The sequence below is a fragment of the Odontesthes bonariensis genome, chromosome 22, assembly GCF_027942865.1.
Source record: "Odontesthes bonariensis isolate fOdoBon6 chromosome 22, fOdoBon6.hap1, whole genome shotgun sequence".
Taxonomy (NCBI): Eukaryota; Metazoa; Chordata; class Actinopteri; order Atheriniformes; family Atherinopsidae; genus Odontesthes; species Odontesthes bonariensis.
In genome coordinates, this window is record NC_134527.1 from 18,831,807 (window position 1) to 18,851,802 (window position 19,996).

Below are 19,996 nucleotides of genomic sequence, written 5' to 3' on the forward strand. Positions count from 1 at the left end.
TTCGTACTACCAATGAACCTACTGAGAACATTGCAGAGACCATTCATAACAGTCCCCTACTTCCTCCTAAGTCTCCTTTTCCCAGTGGTACCCCAGAAACAAAGGCCACTGTTCTGCTTCATCAGGAAATCCTTTCCTAATGAGAACACTCTTATCCCTGATTAGCTGCTGCATGGAGAGACTTTGGTCTCAGCTCCAGGCAGGAAAAGAGACAGCAATGAGGAATTTTTTTTTTTCCTTTTTTTTCTTTTGTTTTTAAAGGTAAGAATCGTGCAGATCTTAAACTTAGCTGTTGGTTGAAAGATCTGCAATTTATCTTCAACACGGTGAGGTAAGAAAAAAACTACCTTGTTCTGTTTTTTTCATGACACTAAATGAACAGATACATGTTCTATGTATTTGTTAAAAATATAAGTGGGCTTTAAATAGAAATGATAAAACTTGATTTCACCTGAATTCATTGAATGTGTTTGATACATATAAACTAATAAATCCTTTGCTTTAAGTCTGGAGTCAAGTCTGTGTACATACTGCACAACTTGATCTATTGACTGATTATTTATTGATAGATTAAATATGGAAAAGGCTGTGTTGGCAGAACCTTTTAAGACTTGCATAGGATAAACTCATAAATATTCTGCCTCAACCAGCTACAAACCTCATTATAAGAAATGCAAGGAAGGTTTCTAAACTGCCAAACAAACTAAAGATATTTCTACAGAGACAGCTACAAAGAAAATTATCTTCAGAAAATCTCTAGAATTTTATTGCCAGCAACACACAAAGAAAGTTGGGAGAGATGCAAAGATAGACAGAAAAGTTTATAAAGTGTACAAGTAACACCGTTCTGGAAGATTCTACAATCAGCAAATTATTTGGTGACAGGTGAGGGTGTCATGGTTGGGTATAAAAGGAGCATCCACCAAAGGTATGGACTTTCCAACCAAAATGGATTCAGGTTCATCACTTTGAGCAAAACTCCATCAGAGAATAATCAATAAGTTCCAAAGAAATATTTCAAAATGCAAGATTGCAAAGAACTTTGGTCTTTAAACAACTATGGTGCAGAATATTGGGAAAAAACTCCCGGCGTGTAAAGACAAAGGACGGAAACCACTACTGGATGGTCATGACCTTTGAGACTTCTGGTGACACTGCTTGAGAACTGCAGTGCCGCCATGATCAATATTGCGGCATTAGCTTGGGAGTACCTTGGAAAACCGTATCCACATAACACAGTATGTGGTCACAGTTATTCCTACATCCAGCTCAAACTATTTTACAAAATGAAGAAGCCATAGCCAGCACAGAGTTCTCTGGACACGGGCTCATCCCAGAGGGATAGAAGACAGTGGACATGCGTTCTATGGTCAGATGAGTAAAAGTCTAAGTTGCTTTTGAGAAGAAAAAAAAAACTCACCATCCACATCTTTACCGTAGAAAGTTGCAAAAGTCAGCCTCTGTGATCTTATGCGGGGTAATCAGTACCCATGGTGACTTCCATGTGTGTGAACGTAACAATAATGCATAGGTAATTATTTTGTATATATATATTATTTTATGGGTCATAACTTTGTTGTTGCTTTTTCCTGGGAGGTCCGTAGTTATTTCAGGAGGACAATGCCTTATTCTGCACAACTTACAACAGTGTGGCTTCATAGACACAGAGTGTGTATGCTTGAATGGCCTGACGACAGTCTAAATCTGTCTTTTATTGAAAAAAATGATGGTGAATCAAAAGGAATAGAATCAGACAACTAACACCACAGACTGCTGAGCAGCTCAAACATTATATTCAGCAAGAATGGACATAGTTTCCTGCAACAATTAGTGTCCTCTGTTCCCAAAATATTGAAAGATGTGAAAGGAAAAGGAAGAGTGATGTAACACAATGGTGCACACGCTTTTCTCTGAACTTTTTACATGTGCTGTGTTTGTGTTTGTAATTCTAGAATTGTTTGTACTTTCTAAATGCAAAGAAGTTGGTGTGTAGAAAAAAAAAGAAAATCACTTCAAATGTTGTGGTATCTATCAAATCAAAGTACAAACAAATTAATAAACTGTAGATTTATGTTTTTATTGCATGTTGTGATTTGCAGTGCAGTGCAATAAGAACATGGCAGTTGTTATGGTAAATTCTGTCTCTTAGAAATGCTTTAGAAACCCCCACAACCAACTTTCCAAACCACATCACCATTTGCTTGATGTACTATGTGCAGAGACACACTAATTGTGTTTCAGAGAAGTTAGAAACAACCCAACCCCCAACCCGCCCCTTCCTCAGGTATAAATGATTTTGATTCCCTTTGTCCTGAGTCTTTCCTCACCATGAACGCTGAATGGTGTTGACTGACCCTTTTGCAGAAGAAAATAAACACGTGGTCGGCCGGCAGAAAAATAGAAAGGTCTCTATTTCATTTATCATCAGATGTAATAGGAAGGTAAGCAAACCTTAATAGGAAGTTCAGAGAAAACTCCCACCCCACAGTCTGAAGTTTTATTTTCATTTTATCAAACCTTTATTTAACCAGCAAATTGCCACCTTTGAGATTTAAATTTCTTTTTCCAGCATAGTGTGCAGTGGTGTGTAAGGGTTTTAAGGTTTGTGATGAACCTCAGTGCTCCATGGTGGACTGTATCTAATGCCTGTGAGTGTTGCATGCATGTCAATAAAATCCCTGTAATCCAGCAAAGATATAAAAGTAGTGACAAGTCTCTTTTCAGTTTTAAAGAGACTTGATTTCAAAGAAAAAAACAAATGTTTTTACTTTTTTCACCAAATGCTGAATGCAAAGGTTTAAAGAGAAAGAAACACCAACTAAGATTCCTGAGTATTTGTATTGGAACACTGACTCATCCCCAAAGCTCTGAACAGCGATGATAGTCAGGACATTCAGGAGCTTTGATCTTGCATTTGAGAACATTATGATTTTTGTCTTGTTGGCGTTAAATCCCAAAAGGTTTTGTGAATGATGTGAAAAGTTTGTTGAAGCTGACGGAGAGCTTGATTAGGTTTAGATCCACAGTGTTGCTTGTTGTCTTAAGATTCAACAGTAGTGAACAGTGCTGTGAGCAGAGTCATGTTAGGACACATGGTTCAGAAAACAGTTCATAGGAGAGGTTACTGATCATTTTGTATTTGAACACTTTATAGCTTTTGTTTGCCGAGTTGTGCTGGGCGGCTGTCATGTTTGTTGACTCTTTGAAGTTTTGTCACACAGAAGAAAAAAACGGCAACCAGCAGAGCTGAAAGATCAAGAGACTCATTGCTTTCAAGATCACATAAACACACTGATGCTCTTGTGAATAGAACTGTGACTGGGGATGTGAAAGTGGGAAACTCCTTGTTAAATCTGCTTTGATCACTCCTTCAAAATACATATTAAATAGATAAAAATAAACGAAAAATAGCAACAGAAAATGGAGTGCAGCAGACGGGGCAGAGGTTTAGATTTCAGATCATACTTCTCTGCTGGAGTCATTTCCACATCAGGGAGCAAAAGGGAATCATGTTCACACTGCTACAGTTTGTGTGCAGGGAGGCATCAACATATCTGTGATTTGTGAGACGCAGAGGGCGGTTGACGAAGTCTGATAACATCGGGTCTAAGTTTGGGCACAGAAGCAGTAATACAGGAATGTTCAGAAACGTCTGAATACTATCACACAGGTAAAGTCATGAGGGGCTTTGTAACTTCATTTTGTAGAGCCGCAAACAGAGACCTCAAAACAGAAAAAAGAAAAAAAGGCAGAAAGTGTATAAACGTGCAGGCTGAAGATTGTTGCTTGAAATGACACAGAAAATCAGGAAACACAGAAGTCGCCTGGATATAAGTCAGTGCAAAATTCACCTAGCAGATATAGACAAAACATAAATGTATAGATGTCACATCCTGCTGATGATCGTACTAAGACAAAAAGAATCAGCGATTTAAAAATGTAAGTAGCAAGTATATGTGGGTGCTCAGCACTTTATGAGCAATCAATCTTCAAAATGGAAAGAAATTCCACAGAATCACTGTCATCACTGAGAGACTCAATGACTTTTAACAGTAGAGCGCCTCTCGGTGGAGCATTGTTGTAAACTCAGCCGTGACTCAGGAAGCTCTTTTCTCCTTAAAAGCTTATGATGGGTAAAAATAGTTGTGTCACTGCTGTATGTGGGCCTACCAAAGGACATTTGATCAGAGATGTGATCACTTTGCCATAGAGGAAGATGAAAAGACAACGGTGGTGATCCCGAGTTTATATCCCCTCATAAATATGATGTTGCGCATTATCAGATTTTCAAACAAATTTAAACAAATTAAGCAAAATTTCATACTCTGTCATTTGTGCATTCAAAAAAATTATTACATGGGATTGACATAAGTATGTCAATCTTTCAGCTTAACAGTTTTAACGTGTTATCAATCAGTGGAATCCAAAGTCTAAACTCCTAACCTGAGTTTCAAATTGCCTAATTTCAAAGGAGTCCACTATCAGGAAAACCCCATGCAAGTATGGTGTAAACGGTAGGGCAGCAAGAAGAAAGACAATCAGCCAATTAGTTAAACATGGTGGTGGTAGTATCGTGGTTTGGACTTGTTTTGCTGGATATGGACCAGGATGATTTTCTATTATTAATTGAGAGTTTTATTAACTCTGGCAAATAATTTATTGCATTTTTATTTATTTGCATTTTTGCACGCTTTTTTGGGTACAAAAAGAATGTGTTGGTCCAAGTCAGTGCTGAAAAGTTTGAGTTGGCATTGGTTTAACAGGCCAAGGGAGCCAAGAGAACATCCGGTTTCATAAGGGCTGCAGTGTTGGTAGATAGTTGGAAGGGCTTAAAACTTGAACATTGGAAGAATTCAGTCGAGCCATGGAGATGAACTTTCAGTTGACCTCAACGTTCTGGCAAACCATTTAGTGACTCAGAAAGGGAAAGTAGGGTGTATTTAAAGTTGTAGTTGGTATGGGTGGAAAACTGCTGACCGAAATGGGGTTATTGCCAAGCACTAGACGGAGCACTTTGAGGATCTCCTTGGTCCGGCCTCCATGTTTTCCATTAAGGATACAGAGTCTGAGGACTCAGAAAAAGACATGCCCATCATCTTGGCAGAGTTTGCTGGGGTAGTTAAAAAGTTTCCTTCCGGATGGGCACTGGGAACGGAAGAAATGTGCCCCAAGATGATGAAGACTGTGGGCATTGTGGGATTTTCTTGGATGACATGACTCTTCCATGTTACACTGAGGTTCAAGATAAGGCCATTTTTAATAAAGGGGATACGGAATTTGTCAGCAGGGCATTGCATTGGTCTGTTGTTGTAAGGAGGGAGCTGAGCTAAAAGGCAAAGCTTTTGAATGACTGGTTCATCGCCTTCATTACAACCCTCATCTATGGTCACAAGATCTGATAAGTGACCAAAAGAATAAGACTGCAGACAAAAGAAGCTAAAATTGTTGTCTTAGGAGGGTGGCTGGGTTCAGCCTTTGAGATCCCTTCAGAGGCTTTTCAGGCAAAACCAAGAGGGAGGAGACCCCGGGGCAGACCCAGAACTTATTGGAGGTATTATATATCCTTTTCAGCCTGGGCAGTTCTCCAGGAAGAGTTGGGGAGATGGATATCTAGGTTTCCCTGTTGCCTCTGTGACCCAGCCCCAGAAATCACAAGAAAATAGATGGGAGGATGGATATCTAATGTTTCCCAGTCATTAAAAGGGAAACAAATTACAAAAACAATCGCTATCAGACATTAGCCAAATTATCATCTTTAAAATCTGTGACAGCCCAGAATTTTACAATTGGTGCATAACTTCCCTGTATGCATGCTAAGCGTAACAAATATTTTCTTTATTTTGCTATCTTTATCTATTTTTCCCTTTATGTTACCTAGCCATCCTCCTTTTCTTCATCTCCCTTTTTATCTCTTCTTCTTCATTACTAATTGACTCTTGCATTGTGCGCATGTCATACTCTCATTTATCTGAATAAGTTCACGAATGGCGACTATCAAGGACTGCACTCTTTTTCACTTACTCTGTTTACCTTCATTTGGGCAGCAGTTTTTTAAACAGATGACACATTTAGTCTTTATTTAGCTTTATCTTTAAGTTATACATGTAGGTTTAATGTCAATTATTAATTTGAAATTGTATGTTTTGCACTGTGTCAGATTTGCAGCTCATATGTGTTTGTATCTACTTTTACTTGTGATTCACATGAACAATTTTGTGCACATGCCTTTGAGAAATAAATATTGCCAAAAGAACAGCAGTATTTCTGTTCCATTTCAAGACAAAACAACACAAAGTTGACCTTGTGGTGGCATTACAACAGAGGTAAGGGGATCATATGGCAATTAGGCCTCCCTATTTTTTATGCTAATTTTAACAGCAGTCCATTAAGCAGTAGCAATTGGTAGCAATATTTGACTGAAATCTAAGTGAATGAGTGCTGACATCAGCAATGTTGATAGCCAAGCATTTACTAGAAACCTGCTTTAGAATAATTTGCCATGTCATGTATTATATATACAGTATATGACAGCAAATATGGGGACCAGCAACCGGCCTTCACAGGAAGCTCCAGCTTGCTCCAGTTTCCTTAGAGTCGTTGGATTTTTCACAGGAGATATGCAACACTTTGGACAGTGGGTTAAAAGTAAGTGATTTGTCCAAATGACATGTCAGTTATACTAAAGTTTTAGGCCTTAAACATCATGACTCACCTCTGACAGGACAGTTTGTGGTAATCCAGCTGCTGGACTGCATTTTACGAGGGGTGGCCCAGGTCATGTTTGTCAACAACCCTCTTAGTGGCCTCCTCATTCTGATCGGCCTCTTCCTGCAGAACCCTTGGTGGGGTCTCAATAGCCTGCTGGGTACTGTGGCCTCCACTGTGTCGGCCATCTTGCTTAGATTAAACAGGTCAGATGGCATTTCTTCAACTTAACTTGAATTCATTGTAAAGAAAAGAAGAAACTTTTCATGACACTAAACCATCTTTTTTCATCTGTTTCAAATGTATTTCCTGGCGCTACACTGTCTTTAGCTTTTAACACTCAGCTATTATCTGTTTGTTTTCCATGACATATTTCACACTAATGTGTACGTATGTCACGTTTACCTCAGGGAGGCTGTTTTAGCAGGATTATATGGCTACAACGGGACCTTGGTTGGCATGCTCATGGCTATATTCTCTACAAAAGGAAACTGGTATTGGTGGCTCTTGGTGCCAAATGTGTTCATGTCCATGATGTGGTGAGTGTCTCCTGAAAAAAATGTCATAAAGCATGTCTCATACTGTAAAGAAAAAGAAAACAACGCAGAGAATAGATCTTACTGGAGTTGTATTGTTATGTTTGTCACGTAAAAAACAACATATGATGTATTTGTCATTAAGATTCCTGCATAGAATTCCACCAAAAGGTATACAATCAAGGGAGGATAATATTACGCTGCTGTTTTTTCCGTCTAATCAGTACTTTATTTCCTGCTTCTGTTCACAGCCCAGTAGTCTCCAGTGCTTTGTCCTCAGTTGCCATCAAATGGGACCTCCCCATATTCACTCTGCCCTTTAATATCTTGGTATGTTTGCATGTTGCAGCTACAGGAGCCACTCATCCATACTTTCCACAGGTATATTGCAGACCCACTACACACCAAGATGCTCCTACACAGTACATACAAAAGATGCAGGTAAAACTTTAACCTTAAACTTTCAGGTGGATATCCAGCCAAAAATCCATCTAAATGACTCGAAAGAAACCTTTGATATTCCTCAGGTGAATGAATACGTGCACATAATCCATTATACTGGATATTTTTGAATAAGTTGCACCACTTGTTTTAATAGTTGTTAAATTAAGGCTATCTGTTGGCAGCTATTCTTATCGGTGCCAGTTGGCGTTGGCCAGGTGTTCGGATGCGACAGTCCTTGGACAGCTGGTGTCATCCTTCTGGCCCTGCTGCTCTGCTCACCAACTATCTGTTTCCATGCCATGTTGGGCTCTGCTGCTGGCATGTGTGTTGGTAAAAGACTCATTTGCAGAGAAATATGCAAAATGTGCGCTGTGAGCTTTATCACTTCAAACGGCACCGTGGCATGTTTTCTCTTCTTAGACTGTATGTTTAATTTTTTTTAATATCTGCAAATGTTTTGCTTGACTTCACATCGGTCTGAAGATTATTGTGTTCTCTGACGTGTGATGCAGGTATTGCTCTGGCTGCTCCTCAGAGGGATATTTACTCAGGGTTGTGGGGATATAACAGTGTGCTATCCTGCATTGCCATTGGAGGGGTCTTCTATGGTTTAACATGGCAATCCCATACACTGGCTTTAACATGTGGTAAGCCTGAGCAATATGATTACAAACCATCATTAGATGCATTGAAAAGCCTGCATATTTGTCTGCATCATGTTTGTAATGTGTCGTTTCTTTCCAGCATTTTTCTGTGCATACATGACTTCAGCAACATCAAAACTAATGTCTGTGGTAAGTTTGAAAGTTTCTTCCGCAGACCAAATTTAATCACCTGCAGGTGTCTCTCAGTGTGTCATGCTCTCCTCTCCTTTGACATCCCCTCTCAGCTTGGATTACCAGCCTGCACGTGGCCTTTCTGCCTGTCAACTCTCATTTTCCTCCTCCTTTCCTCGGAGAACCCAGCCATCTGCAGGCTGCCACTGTCTGCAGTCTCCTACCCTGAGGAAAATCGGTGCTACCTGAAACGATTAAAAGTCTCTGAAAAAGCTCAGAGGAGCAGCCAAGAAGGCCCTTCTATGGAGATTGAAAGACCAAATGTCCATCTGGAAGTGGGGAATGGTCCCAGTGATTCTGTGTGATTTTAAGAGAAGCTATTGTTTCCTGATGTCTACCTTTATAAGAGTGTAACAGTAAATATGTGATAGCGATGTCCTGCTTTTCTCTTATCTAACCAGGTTAGTTACATCAAAATGTATGCTTTTGTAGTGACAAGCTTTCTACATAGCAAGTGTATTTTCTGCAGTAGTTCTTCTTCTCTGCAGAGGGCAGCATGTTTCAAGGAAAAATGCTGCATAGTCACAGTGCATCTAAATCTTACAGTGAGGGGAAATGCTGGAAAGATGTATACACAGTATGTATGTAGGCTTTAACCATAACATGTTTTATTAAAGGTCTTCTGTTAGAAATAAACCATTTTTATCATCTACAACTGCTACACAGTAAAACTCTCAAGGGGAAGAGCCGTTACCACACGGAGCGTTTCATCACTGCAGACAGTGAGCTATAAAGGAGATTTTACAAAATGCTCCCCCCAGCAGAAATGCCTTTGTTACTGCCAGGAATAATCCATCACTGCCTTCTGTACTCCAGTCTATTGTTTTCTCTTATTGTGCTCCTCTCAATTCAAGAAGTTTTATTAACATTTTATTGCTTATCTGTGTTTTCTACTTTTCTTTAATTCCAACCGAATATCCTCTTCAGGCAATCAGTAGATATAGCTATCTGTCTTCTGTCTTCAGCTCATCTTCCGAACACAACCTCTTTCTTCCACAAGCAAGAAGATATCGATCTCTGTGAAAAGAAGATGTCAAACGACGACACGTCCACAGCTCTGTCTGGGTCTGTGTCTGCATTTATATTTATGAGTGCATCTTTATGTGTCTCTCTCTGTTGCCATCTGCCTCCGTGTCTGTGTATCTAGCGCTCAAAGCACATGGCTTAAGTCTAGCCAGTGTGAAACATAAGAGCCAGTCACACTCATAGACATGTGTGGGAGTTGCAGTACATCGGGGGAGAAGGTGTGAGACGAGGGAAGGGGACCAAGTTGAGATTGAGAACATTTCATATCTTTGCCTGGTGGTAAATATGACTTGTTACTGGTTGTACTAATATACAGAATGTTGCTTCTTTCAGCCCCTCTGTGAGCACAATACAATACACAATACCCATTTATATTAAATACTCTTGCTCGTAAACTCGAAAGGCATTACAGGGGGAACCTTTCCACCCAAAAAGATGGTTTGGCTGTAATTGTTGGTCTAATCTTCTGCAGCCTGTAGGTAAAAGCAACCTTAGAATTTTTCTGTGGCATTTTACACTTTTGATTCATCTGCTGCCCTTTGAAGGGCAGAGTAAGTGTTGGCTGTGGGATGATACGAGATTAGGTTGGTGTCACCTCCCCTGTGCCAATGCTGTGTGCTCACAGCAGTGTGATTCACTTTCTTGAGTCCCCTGTAGGCAGCATTTGCTGCTCCCACATGGAAGGTTGAGAGAGGGCTGCACCTGTGAGGGATGATACCTCACCACACTGTCACCTACATACAAGCAGCTAAAAATACTAGTGTCTCTGTACAGGCTGTCAAAGCACATATCATTTAACAACGTAGGCCAATGCATGTCTTCTGTAAGCAAAGTTAAAAGTGGTTCAGAAATAAGAGAAAGAAGACAACTGCATAGAAAACAAAAATAATGGAAGTAAAGTACACAATGTGTTGCTAGATATATTAGGGATGTCACAGTTTCATCCTCCCTGCCTCAGTAATTTTCCTAATCAGCCCAACTACACTCACCTGCAAGCTCAGCTGCAGCTCATTCCCAATCAGCCCTGCATATAAGCCTCTCCAGCACTCTTATCCTTGCTAGATTGTTCTATTGCATCCATGCAAGACTTTTCAGTGCCGATCTGATCTTTTGTTGCTGACCCCGCCCTCCTCACCTGCCCTCTGTCCCTGACCACATGCTCTGCCTCAGCATCTCTGGTGTTTGTCTGTGCTCCTCTGCTGCTCGCTCCTCATCGGTGCCTCTGCACCATTGGCTGGCTCTGGCTACCTCGTCTCCCGTAAGGCCCTTCCCTTTACTCTGGGCTGCTAAAGAACTGAACTGTACGGGTCCTAGAAGATTGAACTGATTGCCGAGTCTCCTCATCTGCTCAAATTCCCATTTTGCTGTTGTAAAAATAAAGTTCATTACCAACTGTTCCTGATTTCCAGAGTGCTGCTTTTGGGTCCTAAATAACCCCTATACAAGGGAACTTAGAAGATGTGTAATTGATTTATTCACAAAAAAACATTTTAAGTTGTCACCAAATAACGGTATTATTCTCCTGTGCCTCCATCTTCCTTTATTTTAGAGTTGTGGAAGTGAAATGCAGATGGCTTGGGTTGAGATGAGCTGATTGACTGTTTTACAGCAAAGTGTTCTGCTACTTTATGTTTGCGCACTGTTTTCGCAGTAGGCAAGGCAAGGCAATTTTATTTATAGAGCACAATTCATACATAGGGCAATTCAAAGTGCTTCACAGCTACATAAAATCACAAGAAGGCAATAAAATCATTAAAAAGAAATAGAAAATAAAATAAAGAAATTAAAAACCCATTAAAATAATCATTAATTAATTAAAAAGCAAAGAGTGCAGATAAAAGTATGTTATGAGTCATGTTGCCGTCCAACCAGCTTTGCTGAATCTAGGCAGACCCAATGTAAACTTTAAAATTAATCTGATTCAGTCTCATCAATTAACAGTGACCAGCTGCTACTGGAAGCCACGCTTGTGCATGTCCTCCCACTGCCAGGTATTTTACAGATTACGTTGAACACGAAACTAAGATTATTCAGATCATGAGCCCTTCCGAGCTTAATAAGTTTTTCCTCCAATCATTTTGGTGCGGGTAGCATCAGTAGTTCTAGAACTGGTCTAACTTAAGATGTTTTTTGGCAAAGTCCAATCTGACATATCTTGAGCCTTATGTTTTGCACCTTGTAGTGAAACCTCTGTATTTGCTGTCCTCACTTTATGAGAGACTTTAATGATTTAATTTTTTTTAACAATGTAAAGATTCGGATTTCTTTTTCCTCTGGCAAAATTTTTATCTAGAAACCCCCAATGTTCCTAATGTCAACTGAACCATTCTGCTGAGAGTAAGCGCTTAATGCCAATATCCATTATATGTATTAAATGTGTCACTGATCAGAGCTGTGACATTCTCCTCGTCTTTACTTCTAAAAGATTCATCCTCTTGGACACTATACCCATTCATATATATTTCTGAGATGTTTCTAGTTATTTATAATGAATTGACGTCCTCAATATTTTCAAATGACTTTCTGTATGTCCATTTCAAACATTTGATGTCATTCTTTTTACTCTTAAATACAGTTTAGAGATTTATAAATCAAAGGAATGTAAAAAGTAGAGGCCAGACTATATCTTGCTGCTGCCTTTTTATTCTAAAATGTAGTCTTAAATAACAATGTCAATTTCAAGTGGATGCCACTTTAGATACCACTGCTGTCCATAAATACTAATATATTAGTTGATCAGAAAATTGCACAAATAAATTTTCCACAGAGGAAGACAAAGCTCCCTCTTCCTGTGCTGAACATAAATATTTCAGGTTGGTTAACATCTTGGATTGACTATAAATGTCAACTATAATGAAAATATATTTTGGTTATGACTGCCTGTATTGACCTTTGTTCAAATGTATCAGATATCAAGTTTAAAGAATCGTATTTGATTTGAATAAATAAAAGCAATTATTTACTATGCTGTGAAAACTGAAGCGGCAAACCAACAAAGATTATGACTGTTCAGTGCGCTTACTACTGAATGTGCGAGAACAGCAAACATCACAAGAACACCAGGCTTCATGTCAGCCTTCTTGTCACCTAACAATAACAGTCTCACTGCTGCTTGATGCTTTAATTAGCAGTATTTTCTCTGAGGCTGACAGGCCGCTTTGTAAGTGTCTCTGCGAGAAAGAACGAGATTGTGTGGAAAAACAAGCCAAACACACAGCCAAAGTGTTCCCGTGGGCAGCAGGGAGAATGAATGTTGGCTGCTCTGATTCACTCCATCCTGTTCTATCTGTGAATAGTATCTATGAAGTGCTATCTGGTGCATGACGCTTCTGGCACAACATGTTCGAACCAAATTTGTCGTCTGTTTCCTGTAAGACGACAGGAGAATCCTCAGGAAACTCCAGCCTCATTGGAGGAAGCTTCACGAAGGAGGAAGCACTGCCATGTATGTACACTCCCTATGACACTGCTTTCCAGATCCATGGCTGCAGTCTGTGTCGTAATTTTGTAGTATTTGCAGGAGTGCCTTGAAATAGTAATCCCTACTCTGCCACAATGGGAGTAAAAATGTCACTCAAGCAGATTAAATGCTGCATTTCACTGAAGTGTGACATAAATTACAGCTTGAAGCTCTGAGGGGTACTTTTCTCACATATTTTAATTATTTTTTATTTATTTCCTTTTTAAAAAAAAACTGCCACTTCTGATATCTTTACATGGTATTCTCTTGTGGTCTGATGTTTATTTTTTCATTTTGCTGAACTAAAGGTAAATGTGATAGTTTGAGGAGAACAGAGAAGAGTCAGCTTTCCAATCCCCCAAATTTATATTTGATTTCCTCTTTTCTCGCTGAGCTCCTGTAAAAACGCAATAAAATGATTATAAAACCCATAATTACATTCTGAGAAGATGATGTGTTCTCAGAGGGCATAATAATCCATTTTGCCATACACTGAGAACTAGAGGTAGAAAAACAATGTAAGAAACAGCAGACACAGATCTTCAGATTTCTTCCTTACATTATCTCTATATAAAGCAGACTCTTTCTTTACCTGCAAGTCTTTACTTAATCCTAAATGATAACAGCGCTGTGGTATAGTTGTAAGTATCTCATAATATACGACAGCCCACCATGTTTGTCTGAATGATTGCAGTGATGGTATTATGGTGCTGACACCTCTGCCCTCCTCACTAATTTACTGACAGCAGTAATATCAGTTCATTTAATGCTCTACCCACAGGAGGCAAGTTAATGTTTCCTTCTTGGCCAACTGTTTTTCTATGAACATATTGTTACATTAGCACATGTTATTTCCCTGCAGTTCACAGCATTATTGGTTTTGGAAAGCAACAATAATTGTAAACTCAATCTCCATCAAAACCCACTCTGGTTATCAACTCAATCTCCATCCATCTCTCAGTGGACACACTTGTGAGGTGATAGCTTGAGGTTTCGCACGATACAAGATATGACAACGCTTATCAAACACCACAAGCTTTTTTTATTTTCTAGCACATTCAGTTACATAACTGGAAGCTGCCTTCTCCTCCCACAGCTGTTTGCTATCAAGTGGTGCATTGGTTCATATTTACTGTTTCCAACACCACCATTGCTGTGCAGACCTACGGGGGTGGATGCATTTTTATGAACACCAGCACAATTGAATGTTTACTACCTGGACTTTCAAACATTAACAGCTGATTTCAGTGTCAGAAAATGTACTCGCAATGTTGGCCACTGGAACATCGTAAAATTGTTGTTTTTTGGTGTTTTCAATGGTGAGGTAAAAGGTGCAAGCTCCTTCTGTTAGTTACAAGGCAATGGGGATATGATATGGGGATATGATCCCACACAAGAACTCAATTGAAGATCTCTCTGACATGTGATTAAAATTTAGAATTACATATCAATGTAATCTAAAATGAACTAGTTTAGAGGTAATTGCAATGCAAGATATTGTAGTCCTCTATTGCATTTCAAAGGCATGTGTTGTCTTTATGCTTCCCTTAGCTGCTTGCTGCTCTTCAGACTAAAATTGTGCATCAGAAACTTTTTTGCCAGCCATGAGACCCCATGAAAAATGAGTATTTAGTGAAGAATGATTGTTTAAGTAGAAAAATTATCTACAGATGAGCAGTATCTGAATGTGATGTCCTCAAGAAATGGAAGAAATCCAGAAAAGGTCTACCCAGGATCTGTGAGATGCATCTGGATCTTCAGCTGATCCTTCTACTATTCCATGAAGCCTCATCAGAAATGGTCTCCATGGACTGGTGGCTGTCAAGAAGCTATTTTTAAGGAAGGTGAAACGAGGAGAAAAGGCTGAGGTATGCCGAATGACACAAGATCTGGACTGAAAATCAGTGGCAACAGGTCTTATGGAGGAATAAATCCTCCCCAGAGCCCAGACCTCAACATTATTGACATGGTGTGGGATCATCATGACAGAGAACGGAACAAAGGGCAGCCAACATCCAAAGAAGAGCTTTTAAATGTCCTTCAATGAGCCTGGAGAACTATTCCTGAAGACTACTTCAAGAAATTACAAGAAAGCTTGTCTAAAAGGGTTCAGGCTATGTTGAAGAACAAAGGTGCCCATACCAAATATTCACTTTCAAGCTAATTCGAATTTTATTTAAATTATGTTTTTGACTTTTTTTGAGCCCATATATTACACTTTATTTCCATTTCTATTTGCACATTTTCCTAAATTGCAACAATTATTTTCCATTTTCCTGACAACATACAGTATATAGAACAGAGAAGATGCTCAGGGTTTTTCCACAGAACTGCAACATTCATAAGACACCTATTACATTATGTGAACACATGTTCAGATGTGAATGAATTATCACCTTTTTTTTTAATTAAAAAAAAGTCATGTTTGTTGCTTTGTTATCTAAGTGGGTTAGACTGTGCATACATGTGCATACAGTGCATTAGACTGTATAGAGGTGTATGTTATGCACTTATTGAGGAGGTTATATCTTAATTTGGGGTATCACGACACAATTATTTATTTGTAATTACGAAATAGTCACCTACTCAACGCTTTTCTTAATCTTTTCATCCACATCAAAGATTTAAAAGTCTGGATCTTTACGAGCTTATATGTGAAATGTACAGAAAAATTATTTGACGACAGACAGTTCATCTCTGAGCAGAGGGTTGTCTGGGCATGTGTTGCTTTTTTTTAGATGTTCTTCGTCTGTCTGAGAAAAAGGACTCGGTGTACAGTATCGTGACTGTCTGCTCGGATCTGCATTCGAGATCTCCGGAAACAAGTCTCAAGATGGAGAGAGAGGCTGCAACTTCCGCGTGATCATCACCTGAGCACCAATGGTTTTTCAGCGAGTATACAGGACACCGGCATTCCCTGCCGCGCGGTAGGAAACAGGCGGTCCAGGGAAAGCTCGATCACGCAGCGTGGGCGGGTGAGTGGATTGTAAAGGAGCTGCGCCGGCGGTATTTAACAGAGAGCCGGCGAGAGCTCAGACAGGACGAAGCCTAGAGAGCCCGACTGAAAGCGCAGCATTTCAGCACCACTGCAAGCGGACAGCGACACTTAGCAACACTACAACACTTTCCATCATGGTTCTGATCTGGACTCAGTTCGGTTTGAAGCAAAAAAACGGCAATGTCAAGTGCAAGGTGCGGGTTATGCACAGGGGTGACAGCTCAGGCTCATCTTCATCAGCGGTAAGTACGTTTTTCAGAGAGTTTGTCGTTGTCAGTTCACTAAGTCATATTCTGAATATTTGTAAATGATCGTATTTTTCAATATTTGAATATAACATTAAGTTATCCATAAAACGGCAAGCTTTAATGTATCGGAATATCTGGGGTTCTGTTGCATTGGATTCATTCACATGCGAGAAATGCCAACTCGCGTTCAGCCAATCGCTGCTGAGAATCTCAGTCGTTGGGGCGAAAATCCTCAACACCCGACTTCCCCCAGTCTCTGTCGTTGCGATGAGCATCAGCCTATAAGATTCATGCGATTTCTCAGCAGCACAGAGATAAGAGTGTTTTCCCACAGAAAATCTTTGCTCAGGGGGATCTTCTGTATATTTATAGCTAATGCACTACATTTGGAGTAGAAGATGTCTGATGGATAAGTTTTCAGTTCTAGAAGGGGAATACTTTTAAGTCTTTTGTGACACAATTGAGATGTTCATGCATTTTTCCCAATACACAATAAAGTCAACTGTAGACTAAGTTGGTTGTATGATGAAATGGACTAAATGAATGTTTGTCTCCTTGCAGGAAAGCACAAAGTCTGAGCCGGACACGTCCTGCCTGGCCATCAAACCCACAGGGAAGGATTTCTACAAAGTCCTGGGTGTCACCCCTGAATCCAATGAAGATGAGATGAAGAAGGCCTACAGGAAGATGGCTCTCAAGTTCCACCCAGACAAGAACAGTGATGCTGATGCAGAGGAAAAGTTCAAGGAGATTGCAGAGGCCTATGAGATCCTCACCGACCCCAAAAAGAAAAGCATATACGATCAGTTTGGAGAGGAAGGTGAGCAGAAGGGAGATCTGACACTGCTGTAATTTCATTTGCTTCAATTAAATGGCTTCAATAACAACTGCCATCTGGCTAATTAATGTAGTGTAGGTGGGTACATTAAGTATCCTTGTCATCTTGAAGGCTAAATATTGATATGCACTGGGAAGTTCATGACTAAAACTCTCCCAATTGTTCAGGAAGCAATAAGACTTTTGAATTCACAAACAGTCTTTCATTACGACAGGCAATATATCATTTAAAACAAAGATTTTCCTGTTTAATTAATCAATATATCTCAACTCTTTCTGTTTTCTTTCTATTTTAGGCCTCAAAAGTGGAATATCAACGGGCCAAGGCAACATTTTCCGCAATAATTTCCACAGCGACCCCCATGCCACCTTCTCCTCCTTCTTTCACGGCTCCGACCACTTCGACATCTTCTTCGGCAGCGACGGCGACGCCGAGGATGACCTCTTCAACCCCTTCAAGCGGTCCACCTTCAGTCACATGGGCGGGTTCGCTGGCTGCGATGCCGGCCTGCGAAAAGGCCAGCGGCAGGGCGAGGCTGCGGTGCACGAACTGCTGGTGACTCTGGAAGAGGTGATGCAGGGCTGCACGAAGCACGTGAAGATCACCCGCAGTCGCCTCAATCCTGACGGCTGCACCCTGCGAACTGAGGACAAGGTGCTGAACGTGGTGGTGAAGAAAGGCTGGAAAGCAGGAACAAGGATCACCTTCCCCAGGGAGGGAGATGAGACACCTGACAACACCCCTGCAGACATAACCTTCATTCTCAGGGATCAGGAACACTCAAATTACAAGAGAGATGGCTCCAACATTGTCTACACTGCCCAGATCACCCTCAAAGAGGTAAGCTTGGTGCATTTCCATTAGGCTTTATAGTCTAACAGATTAGGTTATGAAACATACAATGTGATTGGTCAACATACAGATAGATAGATAGGTAGATACACCTTCTCAGAAGACTAAATTCCATCCACCTCACATCTCGTTCTTTTATATTAGTTTATACTTTAACGCCAAAGAAAAACAGTTATTAAAAATCCTAAATTACACAAATGGGCAAGATATTAAAATCTCTGGCAAAACCTTTGAATGTAGTCTGAGAACAGAACACAATGTTCTGTTGTGGGCATCGGAGGCTGCAGCTCACAAAGGGCTGACAGTCCCCCACAAACCGAACAGCAGCAGTCTGCCAACACCTCCTTTACCTCACCAGCCCCTGCAGAGTGCGAGAAACCAGGAGCTAAATTTAGCCTCAGTGCTGACTGCGCCCACAAACTGCACTTCAGCCTCGCTCACAATCACTACACTTGCTGCAGACTCCTCTGCCCAAACAAGCCAGGCAGAGAGACAGCTTTTTTTCGACTTGCTCTGTCTCAGCCTCTCACTTCCACCAGCCCACGCACAGATTAGCAGGATAGCAGTCACAAGGACTGACATTTCAAAGCCCTCCTCCATCGTCCTTTGGCTCCCTTCAGTCACTGAAACGCTTAACTCCCACACACAGTCAGAAAATAGAGCAGCGATTATAACATCTGTAACACTGTTGCATAACAGAAAGCTTTCAGAAGAACACATACTTCATATTTGTCGGTTACACAACTGTATATTTGTAAAGGTTCTATTTTAGTCAGAATGAGGCCACAGATAACAGGTTTGCAGGACTAACTATATCTTGCTTCTGTTTTTTCTTTGCTTGTTTCCAGGCTCTTTGTGGCTGCACAGTAAATGTTCCCACACTTGACAACCGGATGATGCCTCTACCATGCAGCGATGTTATCAAACCTGGTGCTGTTCGACGGCTGAGGGGTGAAGGTCTGCCACTGCCCAAGAGCCCGTCCAAGCGAGGCGACTTGGTGGTGGAGTTCCAGGTGCTCTTCCCTGACAGGATCCCACCACAGTCCCGCGAGATCATCAAGCACAGCCTGGGCCAGTGCTAGCCTCATATATTTCTAGTTGACACAGCCTCAGTGTGTCTTTGTTATCAATTCACAACCACAGCCTTGCCAAAGGTGCTAAAATCACAACCAATCACAACCTCTTCTTGTGCTTGGAGCACGGCTGAGTTGTAGTTCAGAAAGGACTTAGTGAGAAGTTGACTTTCTGCAGGTGTTTGACACAATGCAACTGGGATGCCGCTTGCACAATGAGTGCAGATGAGTGAAGTCTTTGGTATCTGAGGGCAAACGTTGATCCAACAGCCTTCTCTTGAATGAAAAGGTTATCTGTACTGTTATACTTGCAAATCTATGGCAGGTTATCAGTGTGCTTATTCGAGTCTGTATAGACTTCCTTAAACCTGAAAGGTAGAAATATGTGAAGAAAAAGAAACAACTTTCTTCTTATTATTCTTAATTTTATCATTACTAGTTATATGGTTCTCATATGACTGATTTTTTGCATTGATTTATTGCAATAGCAAAATGTTCTTGTGTACAAAGATCTACTTTGTGTACAAAATTAAAAAACATTGTCTCTAAAAGAGATTCACTTGTCAAATGTTCTATTGAATTATTAGAAGTGTTTTCTATATATTCTGCAATGAGACAACTAATGATGTATTGTTACCTGATTTTAAAGCATGAAAAATAAATATGTAAAAAAAAAATTATTTGACTTCTGTTTTCCACTTTCTTTAGTAGTAAACTTGTTTCCTGAACAGACCCCCACCCTGAATTGAAAATGGACTGCCTGCATTTGTTAAGTGCTTTTCTAATCTTGTTGACCACCCAAAGCACTTTACAAGACAGGCCACAGTCTCCCAGCATTTTAGTACAAATGGTCTTATAGCCTCTGCACACACTCACATGTCGATCAACACCATCGGAGGCAAAGTGGGGCTCAGTGTCACTTCGACATGTGGGCTGCTGGAGCCGGAGATCAAACAATCAACCCTCTGATTGGCAGAGAA

General features: G+C 40.4%; 2 protein-coding genes across 2 annotated transcripts; both read left to right on the plus strand.

The window, feature by feature from the left end:
* The first annotated feature begins 6,536 nt into the window (after window positions 1–6,536).
* LOC142373348 (urea transporter 1-like) lies at window positions 6,537–10,908 on the plus strand. Its single transcript, XM_075456548.1, has 9 exons — window positions 6,537–6,645; window positions 6,692–6,911; window positions 7,116–7,244; window positions 7,493–7,622; window positions 7,709–7,768; window positions 7,868–8,015; window positions 8,198–8,332; window positions 8,430–8,479; window positions 8,575–10,908. The coding sequence occupies exons 1-9, from the start codon at window positions 6,537–6,539 to the stop codon at window positions 8,824–8,826; spliced, it is 1,233 nt and encodes a 410-aa protein (XP_075312663.1). The 3' UTR covers window positions 8,827–10,908.
* Window positions 10,909–15,995: 5,087 nt separating this feature from the next.
* LOC142372994 (dnaJ homolog subfamily B member 5) lies at window positions 15,996–19,693 on the plus strand. Its single transcript, XM_075456042.1, has 4 exons — window positions 15,996–16,247; window positions 16,815–17,073; window positions 17,387–17,931; window positions 18,792–19,693. Exons 1-4 carry the CDS (start codon window positions 16,140–16,142, stop codon window positions 19,023–19,025), a joined length of 1,146 nt encoding a protein of 381 aa, XP_075312157.1. The 5' UTR covers window positions 15,996–16,139; the 3' UTR covers window positions 19,026–19,693.
* The last annotated feature ends 303 nt before the right edge of the window (window positions 19,694–19,996 follow it).

What these genes read in the sequence shown, in the direction of transcription:
- LOC142373348 (XM_075456548.1), top strand. Translation starts at nt 6,537, where the DNA reads ATGGGGACCAGCAACCGGCCTTCACAGGAAGCTCCAGCTTGCTCCAGT. An exon ending in CTTTGGACAGTGGGTTAAAA is followed by an intron (nt 6,646 to 6,691) that starts GTAAGTGATTTG and finishes CTAAAGTTTTAG; the next exon opens with GCCTTAAACATCATGACTCA. An exon ending in CATCAAAACTAATGTCTGTG is followed by an intron (nt 8,480 to 8,574) that starts GTAAGTTTGAAA and finishes ATCCCCTCTCAG; the next exon opens with CTTGGATTACCAGCCTGCAC.
- LOC142372994 (XM_075456042.1), top strand. Translation starts at nt 16,140, where the DNA reads ATGGTTCTGATCTGGACTCAGTTCGGTTTGAAGCAAAAAAACGGCAAT. An exon ending in CAGGCTCATCTTCATCAGCG is followed by an intron (nt 16,248 to 16,814) that starts GTAAGTACGTTT and finishes GTCTCCTTGCAG; the next exon opens with GAAAGCACAAAGTCTGAGCC. An exon ending in CGATCAGTTTGGAGAGGAAG is followed by an intron (nt 17,074 to 17,386) that starts GTGAGCAGAAGG and finishes TTTCTATTTTAG; the next exon opens with GCCTCAAAAGTGGAATATCA.